General features: G+C 49.3%; 1 protein-coding gene across 3 annotated transcripts in view; it reads left to right on the top strand.

Annotated features, from left to right (window-relative positions):
* ARID1B (AT-rich interaction domain 1B) overlaps positions 1-15,666 on the top strand; it is a 404,291-nt gene that overhangs the window by 325,455 nt on the left and 63,170 nt on the right. For all 3 annotated transcript variants that reach the window (XM_080700338.1, XM_080700340.1, XM_080700339.1), the window contains one exon: positions 12,826-13,005. In XM_080700338.1, the coding sequence (XP_080556464.1) occupies positions 12,826-13,005 (180 nt within the window). The remainder of the gene's footprint in view (positions 1-12,825; positions 13,006-15,666) is intronic.

Consider the following 15,666-nt stretch of genomic DNA (forward strand, 5'->3'; position numbering starts at 1 on the left):
CCTCGTCGTCGCGCACCGGAGGGAGGGGGCTGTCAGGAGCGGCCGGCTCCGGGCCGCGGCGCTCACTGCCCCCGAGGCTCCCGGCTCGCGCCCCTCCGCGCCGCGCCCCCTCAGCACTGGCCAGCTCCCTCCCCTCACCTTAATACTTTGAGCTCTCAAACTTATGGATTCTGTTTAAACTTATTGAATTTTGAATGCATCTTCATTATTTTCCTTTTCTTGTGTTACTAACCCTAAACATTAACTGCCTTGGTATAATTTTATTCCCACTATTTAATGGTGTGTTTTAGCTTCTTTTCAAAGCCTGAACAGAATGTCTTATCAAATATCTAGTCACTTTCTGTTTGCTTGGAGCCATCTTTCTCTTACTTTTTAAGCCAAAGGGTGAATGAGTTGGGGTCCCTCTGTGGATTCGACTGAGCGTCTCACGAGCCCCACCGAGCCTTCTGCTCTGTCTCACATCTCTGCCTCCACGGCAGAGCCTGGCTGAGACAGGTACCTACCACGCATGGCGGCTGGAAGTCACCCACTGCACACCGTTCAGGGATCTCAAGGTTTTATTCAAAGCACAGAACACCACACAGTTCTTGTTCTCAAATTAAAATGTGATCATGCTGCTAATGCTGGTCAGTTGCCACACACGGCATTTCTCCCTTGCATTTATTTCTTGCATCTGTTCATTCTCCCTGGAGATGTTTCCAGCTTTTGGCCGCAGTGTCCTGCGCTGGGCCCCACACCGGAGCCTGGTACTAGGTGGACTTTCCCCAGGCGGCCCTACCACACCTCCCACCGTGCTCTTGGGAAGGATTTTTGAAATTTAAAGTTTTTTAATGCTATCAGATGGTTTATAGTGGTATTTGTGCCAAAAATTAGTTTTAAAACCTTTAAAGTTACTTTTGAGTCCCTTGATTCCCCTGAGCCCTCAGTTGTCAAGAATAGATTTGCAGGTCTCCCCTGAAATGAAGGAGACCACCAAGATAACTGCTAAGGCATTGGAAGTGGGATTTAATATTTCCTTCTGTTTTTACAAACTAGATTTTTCTGTTCCTTCTTTATGTGGGGGTGAGGTGGAGGTGGTACTGGGGATTGAACCCAGGAGCATTCTACCACTAAGCTACAACCCCAGCCCTTTTTATTTTTTATTTTGAAACAGAATCTCTCTAAGTTACCAGGCTTTGGCCTTGAACCTGTGAACTTCCTGCCTCAGCCTCCCAAGTACTGGGATTATAGGTGTGTGCCACTGCACCTGGATTCCGCTCCTATTCCTTTTGACAGTAAATTTGCTAATGCTGAAATATTTCACAATTTTTACTGGTTGTCAGAAAATGTTCTCTTAATCTACCTTGCTAGTTCTTTCTAGTTCTAAAGAAGATATATCACTTTCCTACTGTGTATTATGTGCATATAGTAAATTAGCTGGTTGAGCTGTTAATGATATTCTACCCTCACCCCCAGAGGCAATTAATTTAGCCTCTGCTCTTAATTGAGGATCCCTTTTTTTATGGTCTGTGAAAGATGAAAATAAACTCAAATGGGAGGTTTTATACAAGAGAGGCTATCTAGACTTTGTTCTAGAAACCTGTTTCTAATTCCTTGAGCCTCAGTACGCTGTGTCCGGGCTGGACTGCGGGCTGAGCCAATGCGAGGCAGCCGTGGAGGAAGCAAGTGTGGGGCTTGGTTAGACTCGTCAAGGCCCTCTGTGTCTTCTCCCCAGAAATCTGCTCATCAGAAAGCTGGGAAAACATGTCACAGACAGTAAAAGGCAGCTTACATCCATTGAGAAATCCTCTAACCTTTAGAATAATATTTTAAAAGAGCCATGGTTTGGTTATTTTTGCTACATGCCACAATTTTTGAATTGACAACTAAAGTGTGCTTTTGATAGTTAACACTCGCCCAGCATGGTGGCCCACGCCGGTAACCCCAGGTCCTAGGAGGCTGAGACAGGAAAATTGCAGGTTTGAGGATGGCCCCAGCCATACTGTGAGACAGCAACCTGGCAAGATGTTGATTCAAAACAAAAAGAGGGCTAGGGGGGAAATTTTTTTAATTAAAAAATATCTTAAAGGGGGAAAGGGGACTGAGGATATAGCTCAGCTAAGTAGAATGTTCTGGGTTCATTCCCCAGTAATACTAACACACACACACACACACACACACACACACACACACACACACACACTTGACCCTCATTTGTAAGCCACTCAGTATTCTTCAATAGAAGCATTTGAGAGCATGTGGACCCAGGTAAACCCACCCTTGGGTGCTGTGTGTGGGATGTGTACCGGCACGCTCTTCTCTAATGTTCCTGCCATGGGTGGAAGTCCACTGTCTTCCCTCTTTTCCCAAGCCAGTCAGCTGGAGCCCATGCTTGGTGCCTTTCCTCCCATCTTCCCCACACTAGGCAGAGGCCCCTGCAGTGCCCCCACCTCCCCTGGTCCCGGGAGCACAGGCCCCACAGCAGCCTGCAGCTCTGCCCGTCTAGTCAGCTCTCCCTGCAGTACCCACACGTCCTGCCAGGCGGCCGTGCTCTTGGACATTGCCTTGGGAAAAGGACACCATCTGTTGGTCAGAGGCCAGCCTCCACACCCACCTACCAGGACCTTGAAAGTCTCCTCTCCAGCTGGAACACCTGCCACCAGCGGTGCCTCAGCCGTACCCCTAGGGTCACCTTCGGGTGGTGGGGCCTGGCGCCTGCAGCAGCGTCGCCAATGGCAGCTGCATGGCGTGCCCTGGCACAGTGCTGCCCTGAAGGAGAGGCCGGCGCCGAGGCCCCGTGCCTGTCATCGGTGCTGCCAGGGCCTCCCAAGTGCTGTCTCTCCATTTAGTCTGCAAGGACTTTGAGTCAGAAAACCTAGGCTCAGGCACAGACTTTGCCAGTCAGTTTTGTAACCTTGGACAAGTCATTAAATCTCCTCTTCATCCTGTGTCAGGTGAGGATCAGAGTAGCCCATGGCCTTAGTGCACAGATCAAACGAGACCTCGATCTGGTGTGATCCCTTGCACGGCACGTTGACAATAAGAGCACAAAGCATCAGGTACAAATAGTGCCAGTGTGACCGGAGTCGAAGCGGTAGGAAGTCATTTCTGACCTCTTCCCAAGGTGACACGTCAGGCCTCTGCCCTAAGTACTGATGCCGACTTCTGCAGCTGAAACTTTATAGGTCCATGCAGTGGAAGGCTGGAAGCCTTGTCCCCTTCTACCAGCTGGTAGTCATTGTGATCCCTCCCCTGATCCTAATTTACCCAGTGATAGATGATGGAAGTTTCACGCCGTGTCAGTGGCTGAGGGCTGTGGTTTGGAGGGGGCCGTGTGCCCGCGCTGCAGCAGGGGAAGGGCAGGGAGCAGCTCTGCAGTTAACCTAATAGCACAGCTGGCAGCTCGCGGGGGTGGGCTACAGCCTTGAGCGGGTCATTAGTTTCTGTCTTCCTCCGAGCAATTCATGTTGTGAAGAGAAGCAGGCAGGCAAGTAAACACCGAGGATATTAAAATGTACCACGAATATTTTTTAAAATCTATTTTTCTCTCCAAATGGGAACCTGACACCCCTTTGTGAAGAGAAATGGCCCTGTCTGTCTTTGTAGCGAAGACGCTCGGCCAAGGTGGTGCCGCGTGCGACCATTATTTCGCACTTGTGGCGGGACATCTTTTATTGAACTGGCTTGCAGAAACAAGGCAGTAATTCTGTGAATTTTTAACAGATGCCAACATGAAAATAAATTGTCCATGTGCCAGAGGAGAATCGTGCCTTGCTATCGGTGGCTCGTGGGCCTCGGGTGTCTTACTGGTACCCCGATGTTGGCCAAAGAGGCACCTCTGATGAAGAGATTGGATTTGGGGGTAATTGGCTCTGCGCTGCCCTGGGGATCCCGGGCACTTTCCTTGCGGCTGATGCATCGTGATTTGGGCCTTGTGTTTCATTTGCTTTCCCTAACAGGACCGAAAGTCTCTCAGACTTAATGTTACAGAAGTTGTTGTGTTGCCTGAAGAAGACTCGAGTTAAAATTCCTTCCGGTTTAATCTCTGGAAATTCCCTAGTTTTGCCTTCATTATCCATGTGACTTTCTAAAGTTTCCTAGGAGCCTTCTGCTTGGTGGCGCATTTTTGTCGGACAGTACTTTAACCCAGCACTGATAGTTTTGAAACTTTGGCAACCTGTTATTGCCGATTTGGGTTCCTGGAGCCTCCTGTTTGCTATGTCATCTGACCCCAAATATGCGTGAGGGCTTAAGTTTACCTTTTAAAATTAAATATCATTTATTCTATTTTTTATAACTCTTAATGCCTCTGAAGATCAGCTATCCAGAGAAGAACTTTTTTTATATCCCCATTGCATAAAAATACTCTGCATTCAGTGTCCTGTCCTATTGGGGAAATGTTATAAATTGGTTGTTTGGTCTGCTCAAGTCTGATCTTCCTTAGCTGGGCTTGGCGGCACATGCCTGTACGTGGGAGGCTGGCTGGAGAATCACAGATTCAAGGCTAGCATGCAGAAACTTAGTGAGACCTTGTTTCAGATTTTTAAAAATATAGCAGGGGGCAGAACTCAGAGGTAGAATGCCCCTGGGTTTAATACCCAGCACCACCAAAAAGGAAGTTTACTTTTTTTTTATAAGGATTTTTGTTTTTATAAATAAGAGAATCATATATAGCATTAAAAAAAACTAGGAAAAAAATATCCACTAAAGGAATCACAAATAAGACAATGCTGAAGAATATATTGAAAAGGTCTTGAAAACTCATTTACCTAATAAAAAGGTAGATAAATGTTTTAGAAATGCTAATTCTCTGTTAGACCTATTTTCCAAGATCACAGTGAAAGGATTTTTTTTCATTAGTGAAAGAAAAATGTCTGTCAGCTGCTTTCTTTTTTTAAGACTAGGTCTAATGGAGATTGAAGTAGAGTTTTTCCTAGACTTGTAGTTCATATTATGAACACTGCAGTACAACAGGAATGGATTATTTGTGTAGCAACTTTCCACCCGTAGATACAGAAAAAGGCACTATACTAAACCTAGGTACACTCTGCTTAGGGAGTGCAGGCAGAACACCCCCGGGTCAGGTCCTGGGACCGCTCACCAGTGTGAGCCGGTGCCTGACACCTGGTGACCGAGTGGTGGTGTTTCTGGCTGTCAGGCATACCTTCTGCCTTCCTGCTTCTGGCTGCTGTTTGCTCCTGCTCACAACAGTCCTTGCTTGAGTAGCTGTCTTCTCTTAGAAATGAGTCTTTGAATTCATGATAAAACAAGGAAGCAATCTTAGGATTAAGCTACTTTTGTGCAATAAATTTAAATGGGTTCTGAATGAAGATCCATCATTCACCAAAAGTGTTTGTGTTCGGTCCACTCCACGCTGGACCCCTTGAGTGGACACCAGAGAAGAGGGTGTAGCGAAGCGTCCAGGGCTCAAAGGCTGGGGAGGGCCAGCCACACAACCAAATGAGGTGCCAGCTAGGGGCCCGTTCACCACGCCAGCATAGAGCCGCCCTGGGAGGCAAGGAGTGCCACAGAGGGACAGGGCCTGGCCGGCAGAGCAGTTCATCCTGAAGTAGAGGGGAAGGGCCTTCTAGGCACACACGTGGAGGGTAATGTATGTGAATGTAGAGACATGCATGTGTCACATATGCACATTAGATCATGATAGGAGGTGTTTAATAGCAGGACAGCGCATGTGCCTAGAGTCCCAGCTTCTCAGGAAGCGGAGGCAGATGATCCTTTGACATCAGGCTTTGAAGACCAGCCTGAGTACACGGTGAAACCCCATCGTAGAGGAAGATGTGTCCCAGGCCTGGGGAAATAGCTTAGAGCAGAGCCTGTTCTTGGCATGTGTGAAGCCCTGGGTTCCATCCCAAGCGCCACCAAAAAGAAGTTTCTAACTGTGAACTGTGGCATAAAACAAATGTTTGTGAGCAGCCTCGGCAAATTAACCTCTGTGCGCCACAGTGTCTTCAGGTGGTTGTGAAGCTTCTGTGAGCTAATAACAAGCAAAGCTGTTAGCACAGAGTATGCGCTCATCAAGTGTCGACCATTGTTAGACCAGGGAATAGCGCTTTCCTGGAAATGAAACGTAGCCAATAAACACGTGCGGAGAGTGACTGGATGTGCGCGGACTTGCAGGCTGCGGTAACCTGGGCCTCAAGGGAGCTCCAGGCACCCAAGTGATGAGGAGGGGAAGGGAGAGCCCGGAGGCTGGGAGCCCTGTGCTGGCCTGGAAGTATGGCCTTTGTGGAGCAGTCGTCAGTGACTAGTTGCTGAGCACAATGTTAGCAGGTCCCTGAGAGGTGGGAGAGCAGGGTCCAGACCCACGTGAAGACCCAGCCTGGCTCTGAGAGGGAAAGTGAGTGGGCGCAGGCCGGCTGAGGAGTCTGCAGGGAGCAGAGAGCCAGCGCAGGAAGGCTGCCCATGTTGACGTTCAGTGGCTGGACCGGAGAGGGCTTGCAGAAAGGGTAGAGTGTAAACTAATCGCTGAGAAGCGCTGGCCCAACGCAGGGGTGCCTGGTGCCTTCTGACGGGGCCAAGTGCGGAAGCTGTGGCTTCCAGGACCTCTCCGGCCTTGGAGCGTGTGCCTGGGTGGTTCTGACACAGGGCCTGGGACACAGATTAAGTATGATTTTGAGGGAGCCCTCCACTCTCCCATCTAAGTCAAAACCCTCCCGGCACACACCTTAGCACCAGAACTGTCTTCTGTTGTTCTGGACCTATCTCTGAATTGTTTGTTGATCCCTCCTCCCTCAGAGTAGAAGCCCGCTGAGGGCGGACACCGCCTGATTTCCTCCATGTTAATACCTGCACTTGACACTCCATGGATGGTTGATAAGAGAGGCAAGGGAAGTACCTGGGGCCATGGGACAGTACTGTTTCCATCTTATATGAAATTATAAGTTGCTCTGTAATGTGTGTGTGTGTGTGTGTGTGTGTGTGTGTGTGTGTGTGATGCCGCAGATTGAACCCAGATGCGTTCTACCTCTGAGCTATACCCCCAGCCCTATTTTATTTTTATTTGGAAACAGGGTCTTACTAAGTTGATGAGAACCCCATTGGGTTGTCGAGGCTGGCTTCAAACCTGTGATCCTCTTGTCTCAGCCTCCCAAATACCAGGATTACAAGCACACCACCATGCCTGGCTGTTCTATCATTTTACTTTATTATTTTATTTTATTTATTTATTTATTCGTGGGTCTGGGGATGGAACCCAGGGGCGTTCGACCTCCGAGCTACACCCCCGCCCTATTTTTTATACTTTATTTTGAAACCGGTCTCACTGAGTTGCAGAGGGCCTCACTAAGTAGCTGAGGCTGTCCGTGAACCGCGATCCTCCAGTCTCAGCCTCCCGAATGCTGGGATGACAAGCGTGCGTCACCACGCCCAGCTGGTAATTTTACTTTATCATTTTTTCTGTTGGTGTGATTTATTTTTCCTTCAACTAAATTTTAAGTTCCTTGAGGCAAGGATCATATATCTTTTGCTTTGAAAAAAATTCTCTTATTCTTGCCACAGTTCCATGAATGCTAGAGTAAAATTGGGGCTGGTAGTAGGTTTCTGTAACATTATTGTGGCTTGAGTTACCATCTTGAGAGCTTAGACTGGAACCCACACAGTGAATAAAGGGCTCATAGAATCCCAGTGAGGCAGTACTGTGCCTTTGTACAGCATTCTCTTGGTGTCTTTCAATGTTGAAAAGCACTTTTGCATACAAAAGTGCTTCTTACTTGACTCTCAGAATGATCTTGTAAGCCCAGGCAAGGAGTGCATTCACTATTTCACACAGAAGAGCCCAGGGGTCCCTCGAGGGGGCCGGCAAGGCAGCCTCTGGCCACACCTGTTTGCAAACCATCTGAGAATATACCCGCTTCTCTTACCTCCTTCCTAAGAAGGTAGACTTTGCCAAGTTTTTTTTTCCTAAAGGGCAGCTGATAGTTCTTAAAAATGTGCCTTTCTGCCGGGCATGGTGGCGCAGGCTTGTAATCCCCGCGCTTGGGAGGCAGAGACAGGAGGATCGCACAGGTTCGAAGCCAGCCCCGCGCTGGTTTAGGAGACCCTGTTTCCAAATAAAAATGTAAAAATAGGTCTGGGAGTGTAGCCCGGAGGTAGAAGGGCTTCCAGGAACCCCAGTACCACCAAAAAAAAAAAAAAAAAAAAAAAATGTGCCTTTCTCTATTTGCACTGTGGCAATGCAAGTGTTTGACGTATATCCAATGTAATACTGGACTCAAGGAGTAAATTTAATCATATGAACTCTTGTATATATTAACATTATGGATGAAATATATAAATTATATTTTCAGATGAAGATTCTAAAACATTTTATATAAAATTAAGTATAAAATAAATAGTAATTATCTAATTGAATACTTTGTCCAGACTGAATTTTCCCATATTAAATATGTATATGGAACACAGAGTTCTATCATATACTTAGTATCTCAGTATACTTTCATTTTGTATAGGAAATTCATTTTATACTTTTTTTGGTACTGGGGATTTAAACTCCAGGGGCATTTTACGTCTGAGCTACCCCTCCAGACTTTATTTTTTAGTTTGCAATTGGGTCTCGCTAAGCTGCTGTGGCTGGCCCCACACCTGCACTCCTGGTTCTATACCTTGCCAGTTCCCCTCCTAGAAAGCTGGTTTCTATCCTCAGATGGCTTGTGGTGGGGAAAGCTCACACTTCTCTAGAGCTGCAGCCATGTTCTCAGCTGTCAGTTTTTCTATTCTCAAACTATGTCACAAGCTGCTATTTTAAATAACTTTCTAAAAGTAAAATACAATCAAATAAATGTCACGGTAAGTAGGTAAAGAATTGAGGGCTAAAATTAGTGTTTCATTTGTCCATTTTGAGGAGAGAAGGATTCAAATATTTATTGCATTCCAAATAAGAATTTAAGACAATGAACAAAATAAATAGATATAGAAATTACAGTCAACTTAGAATTTTTCCCCAGGAGAGAAAAGTGTATAGGCCAGAATAGAGAGCTGGAGCTGGACGTGCCCGTGTCGAGGACGGGGCCAGGATGGCCGTGGCTGGCTGGGGTCTGCCGTGGGCTCAGAAGGCCGGGCCTGCCGTCGCCTGCCTCCTTCCGCTTCAGAATACAGAGTAACAGTAAACGCTGTGGTTTGTCGAGAGCTCTCGGGGCACCAGGCCTTTTTATGAGTGTGTTTCTGAGCTCACGGCCACCCTGTGAGGCAAAGCTGAGTGTCGAGCTTGACACATGAGGAAACAGACAGTGGACATGCGGGCTTCTATATTAGGATGAAGCACAGAAAGACCTCTTTTTCAGCTAACTTTTATCTTCTTAATTTTAATAAACCTGTTTAGAAGATAAAGACGATATCCGTAACCTTAAGAACTGGAAGTTCTTTTGATGGGATTGCTGCTGGAGTCTCATCGTGATTATATGTTGTGCATCTCCTTAACTCCTGAATGCTCTTTTAACCTGGCTTCCCTTCAGTATTGTCTTCGTGCTACGAATTGCAGTAGAATTAGCTTCAAAAGTACATGTCAACTCTTTGCTTTCCTGCTAAGATAGTGCAGGCCAACGCCGGTATTACTCAGTCAGAAAGGCCGGCTTGAGCCCTCGCGGGGGGGCAAGCTGCCGTGACTGCGGGAGGGATGGTGTCAGTCCTCAGGGCTGTGACCAAGCAGAACAGGCAAATGATACGGGTGGTTCTAGAACAGGAGCCAAAAGAGGCATCAGACAGCGTTCACACTCACTGCTGTGAGAGCTACAGAGTACAACATGACTGCACGTTCTAAATACTTCTGAAAGGGTGCAGGGAGGCTCCGCCCGCCTGTGGCAGGGGCGACTCTGGTAGGAGATGAAGTTGGGGTAACCCTGGACTCCCCTGTTTAACCCTTGGGTACTGTGCATTTGTGGGTGCTGTGGGCCAGTGTGCGTTCCACTGTAGAAATAAGACCCAGCATGTCCCTTCTAGCTTGAGTATGTTGGAGATTCGGTTTTGCTTTTGGTTTTTTTTTATGTAGTAGTGGTGATTGAACCCAAGGGCCTTCTACCTGCCATCTCTACCTTCAGCCCTATTATGTTTTTTATTTGAAAATGGTCTCGCTAAGTGTCTGAGACCTAAACTGCTGAGGCCACTTTCAAACCTACAATCCTTCTGTCTCAACCTCCCAAGTACTGGGATTATATGCTTATGCCACCATGCCTGACTTCTTAGAAGTTTAGAAAGCAGAAAAACCATATCATTTCTTAGTGTTGCAGAGCATTTCAGTGTGTCCTTACAGGAGCCTCATCTGCGTTTTAAGATGAGGAAGTGTGATTCACCCCGAGTCACAGGGCTAGTACATTTACTACACCTGCCCCCTTGGGTTCCAAGCTGGTGCACAGGACTGTGAGCCGTGCCTTCAGGTGGCAGCAGCTGAGGCAGGAGTCCGCAAAGTTTTGCCACCTTCCCCTCCATGGTCCTGGGGAACAGAGAAAGAGCTGACTCAAATAAAACCAGCAATATTGTAAACACTGCCCATGAGGAGCGCTGTGCACAACATGTGGAGAAAATTAGTCTTCATTTTAATTTCTATGTCAAGAGGTGGATTTCACACTCATAGAACTGTGTCCCTGAGCTTTAGAGAGTTGGTACCCGGACCCCTTCCATCCAGGTTGCTTTTCTGTTGGCCTTGAGGGTGGAACCCATGCCTCACACAGGCTAGGTACGTGTCTACCTCCAGGCTGCCCTCAGCTCCCACCGCCCTTGGCTTTCAGATTCCTCCTCCTTCCAAGTCTTCTCACAAACTTGATTTTTCTACACAATGCCTGTGATAGTTGGGATATTTCAAGTAGAATTATCAAGTGACGTGTATTTTAAGGACTGAGGTGATTTCCCCAGGTAACAGTTCTCAGAACGTACTTGAACAAACCTGTTGAAGTGAGTGGAAAGCATCAGCTGCTGGCGGGGCAGGGGCTCGTGAGAGGTCCCCAGCCCTTCCGCGTAGACGCCTGTGTGGCTGGAGTCGTACCAGCTGGCAAGACGACCTGCGCTGCTGTCCTCGGCGGGTGAGAAAGAACGTAGTCAGAGAGAGAGAAATGCTCACAGTCTGTATGTAATTGAAACTTTCTTTTTATTAAACAGGAGTTTGAAACTCTGGAGAATTTCGTAGAAAAGCTTAGATAAATATTTCATGTAACATCTTAAGATGCAATCATTTATAGTAATTTTAGTGCTCTGATTTCTGTTTGTTTTCAGATTTGGAAAAGCAAACAGATTTCTATCTGGAAGCTGCCAATTGAGTCCAATTTCATAAGACCTATCTTTATAAATAAATTAAATAGGATAATAAGGACTAGCTCTACTTACTTGTATTTTCTCTCTCTTTAGGCAGAAGCCATGTTAAAAGGCCTCTCTCTCTCTCTCTCTCTCGCCCTCTCTCCCTCTCTGAAGCGCGAGCCATGCTCTGTGCAGGGACGGTGTACCACTCCCCCTCCTGCATTGTGGCGGCCCTGAGCCCTGGGCACTCTCTTGCCCTGGCTGGGGCAGGAGGCTTTGGATGCCACCACCCTGAGTCTCCTGAGCGGGCCGCTCCTGCTGCACACACGGGCCTTCTGGGGCGCGGACACTTGGAGCCCTCCGCCCGCCCTTTGCCGGCTTGCTCTTTGCTAACAGGAGCTTCTTCTCAGTTTCACACCCTGACTCAGGACACTAGCCAGATGAGTGTTTCCTAGTCCAGGCTACGGACTCCTGTTGGCCCTCGCTTTTGCCACGTGCACGCACCTGGCCTTGGGGTTCTGCGTCATTTCAAGCAACGTGTTCTCTCTCTGTTTAGAATCTCTCCCAGCAGGCACCTCTGTGCGTGCGCCATGCCATAGCTGTGCCAGAGGCATTTAACACTTGACGCTCACAGCGTACCTGGCATACCCTGAGACGCTTGCTTGGGTGCTCCGAGCCTCGTACAGTTCTTGCCCTCGCAGAGCTTATGATTTAGTGGGAAAGAGACATGCTAAGCAAGCCAGTAAACAAAATTATGTAGTGCCTGCAGGTTATCAGAATTGCTACCAAGGCAGACCTGACTCGGGGGGCAGAGGACGAGCAGCATGGGCCGTGTGAAGAGCAGCCCTCCAGCAAGGGACCCAGAGAGAGCCGGGCTGTGCTGACGCGGGCGCTCCTGCTGGCCTCATCTCCCGGCGGGTGGGCAGGGTGCCGAGGCCGAGAACGCTGTGGGCCAAGGGGTCAGGAGGGGTGACCGCCACACCACGCATCTCATGGGCCAGGTCTGACGTTTGCACTTGAGCTGGGTCCTGAGAGCTGAGAGCGGGTTGGAGGCTGTGGCGGGGCAGGGGAGAGCTGCCGCCGGCTTCGTGGAGGTGGAATAGGGAGGGCAGCTGGGGCGTTTCAGAAGAGTCGGTGGGCGGTGCCTCCTCCTTGGCACGGAGAGGAGGGAGGGGAGCTTGATGGCAGCCTGGGCTGGCGTGGCCAGCACCAGGAGAGAAGATGGCAGGCAGGCGGGTACAGGAGCCAGAGGGCCTGGTGGCAAGCCTGGAGCACAGTTGTCCTGCAGTGGTCAGGTGGCCTGTGAAGGAGAGGGAAACACAGTGGGTGTAAGGGGTGCAGCAGAGGCTCTGGGGCAGGCCCAGCAGGTCCACCATCTTCTGGGCACCCAGGAACTCTAAAGACAACTCACGATTTGGACCAGAGGTCCTCAGGGCGCCTCCCAGATCCCCAGCAGGGTTCCAGATGTCTTTGCGTGTGTCTTCGGGGGGGCCCAGTGCCAGCCCTCCCCTGTCCACGTCCACATGCCCTGAGCCCATTCCTGTGTGAGCAGCTGACAAAAAAAGCCAAACTGCATTTACACGGTTCCATCCATCTTCCACGTAGGTTTTATGGCGGGCACACAAAGAAACCCTCAGATGTCTCCATATGGGCCTCAGCAGACGGGACCGTCCATGTCACCTCATCCTTCTCCGGGGGGCCAGATGCATCCTGGAATCAGTAGCTTTCAGCAGAGTAACTCAAGTGGGACTTACGGGCCTCAGATGAGCCAGTACGGGCCACAAGGTAAGTGCACGCGGAGAGTGGCGGGAACTGCTGGTGCTGGTCCTGGGAGGCTCAGCAGAGTGGCGTGTTGTACGGCCATCGCCGCCTGGCCGGTGGTGAGGTGAGTGCGGCCCATAATGACCCGTGCGGCAGACACTGCGGCGAGCAGTGTGTGGTTTGTGATCATCCGTACGGAAGTGAACCCCCGCCACTGCAACACACTTCCCAATGCTGTGATCACGAGGACACGGCCCCATCCTCGGAAGGCTTCTGATTTCCTGGGGCTCATCCTGTGGGGTTCCGAGTACACACCCCCCCTTTAGCACTTCCCTTAGGACCACCAGCTCCCAGCTCAAAAACGGAATCTCCCTAAACCACCTGCAGCCTACCTACGGTGCTGGCCGGGTAAAGGGCGTCTCAGTCCTGCCATGTGTCCACTCTCAGACAGGCAGCGCCCGACACAGACGCGCGTCTCCTAACCAGGAGCCAGGGGCCGGTGGGAAGAGGCATCCGCCTCCTGGGCGTCTCCCTGCAGGCGGGGAATCCCTTCATCGAGGCTTTCATCCTGATGTGTGTATACACAGGTGTTTTTAAGTCACTTCTGGTAGTAGGAGACTCAAATTTAGCACCTTCTGTATACTTTTTACTTCAACTAGACATTAATGGATAATTTAGAACTAGATAATCTGGCCCTATTCCCGAAGTTTCTACACTTCTGAGAACACCGGGAACGTTCCTTGGGAAGAAGATGAGTGCCTGAGAGGAGAGTGTCCCGCGCGCAGCCGGCCGTGGGGAGCCCGGCGCCCCGATTCCACGATGGTGGCGCTCGCCTCCGTAGTGGGCCAGGAACCTCCAGGAGGGGCTGCGCGGCCTCAGGAAGTGCTGCCGTCCTCTGGCTCACGCCTGGGAGTTTGAGAAGTTGGCCATCAGTGTGCTGCCTTGCTGCCGAAGGCCTTGCTCTGGAGGGTCTTCAGGACTTGCCTTGCTTTGTTCTACTCACTTTCCAGCTGTCTCTGTTGTTTGAAAATTTGCTAGAATACCCCAGTGTGACCCTTTCTGCCAGCCCCTCCCTCCCTGGGCACACCTGCGGTGCTTAGAGTGTACAGAGGCTTCTTGTTCTGCTGACTTCCTCGACACCGTGGCTTGGACACTTCTCAAGCTCAGGAGCTGAGGCCCAGCTGACAGCAAGCCTGCCTCTTCCATCAGCTTCAACGACTGAGAGGCAAAGGGCTTTGTCACTGAGGGCACCCTGAGTCACTCGCCCGAAAGCCCGCCTGCTGCCGCCCTCACCAGGCAGGGTGCTCCAACAAGAAAAGAACTTTAGAAACAGTTGGAAACGCGGTTTATAATCATGGCAGGAACAGAAAACATAGACCGTTGCTCAGAATGGAATGGAAAAGAGTTCAGGGTCTGCTCTCAGCACGGGAGCTGTTGGCGGCCTGGACCCTGCGCCTGGGGCTTTGCGTGCACATCTCGAGCGGCCTGCATGCTCCTGGGTGATGCCGCAGGCCCTTCCTCTGCTCAGGGTGGAGAAGACTGAGCCACAGCCTCCATGGGGCCTCTGAGAAAACACGGAGCCTGTGCTGTAGGAGTCGATGGCAGGGAACGTGGTTTCTGCAGAATGACTTCCTTTTGGAATCAATCCCCCACTTTTATAGAATCATTGAGCATGAAAACTCTTCATTTGAGGGCAGTGAGCCTGGGACAGCTCTCACACAAATCGCTGCGTGTCCTTGGAACAATGCTTACTTTTTTGTGAATTACTTTTCCCCTGGAAAATAAGAAAATTAGATTATATTGCACTGAAAGTTGCTTTCAATTCCATGTTCCATGGGTCTAAATTTTGCTTCAATTCCAAGGTCTTTTATATCGGCTCGGCCACCGCATCCTCTCCTAACGGTGTGGTTACCGGGTGGTTTGTTTGGCTGTCCGTCCCACGCATACTTATGCAGGTTGGCATAGGAGCAACCCGAGAGAGGATGAGGTTTCCCACGCCCGGCACCTGGATGTCTGCGTGCTGGGGTGCGCGTCCTGGTGCCCTCATGTCCCACGCACGCCGCCTTGGTGGCCCCTCCTGTGTGCCCTCACGAGCCAGTGCCTGGTCCTCCATGTTTATCCAAAACCCATTGCCTGATCTCAGCCAGCACCAAAGTGGCAGGAGATGACCCATGCCACGAGGACTTCTCAGATCAAGAGACGCGCGTACTCTGTGTTTCTTCCTTAATTCTTTTAAGGAAGGACCCTTAATTAACTTCTTCCTTCTCTTAATTAACTATTCAGCTAAATATTATTTATTAGTCAGTAAAATATTCAGCTTGCATCTTTGCATTGTAAGTTTTAACCTCTCGGGATGACAAATGTGTGAAAGATGAGAAGCCCCTAGCTTGATTCTCTGTCCCCATAACTCCACGACTTCCTTCTGAGGGCTCTATGTTTATTTTACAAGATCTCAGGGTAAGATAATTTATAACCTTTTTGTGTATATATGTGCTATACACAAAAAGGTTATAAATTTAACTGGTTATAAATATAACTGGTTATAAATATAAATTTAAAGGTTATAAATTTAAACTGAACCCAGGGGCACAACCACAGAGCTAGAGCCCAGCCCTTTTCAGTTCTTATTTTGAAACAGGCTCTTGATAAGGTACGGAGCACTAGCCTGGAACCTCTGATCCTCCT

This window comes from Muscardinus avellanarius, assembly GCF_963383645.1.
Source record: "Muscardinus avellanarius genome assembly, chromosome: 8".
In the NCBI taxonomy this organism is placed as follows: Eukaryota; Metazoa; Chordata; class Mammalia; order Rodentia; family Gliridae; genus Muscardinus; species Muscardinus avellanarius.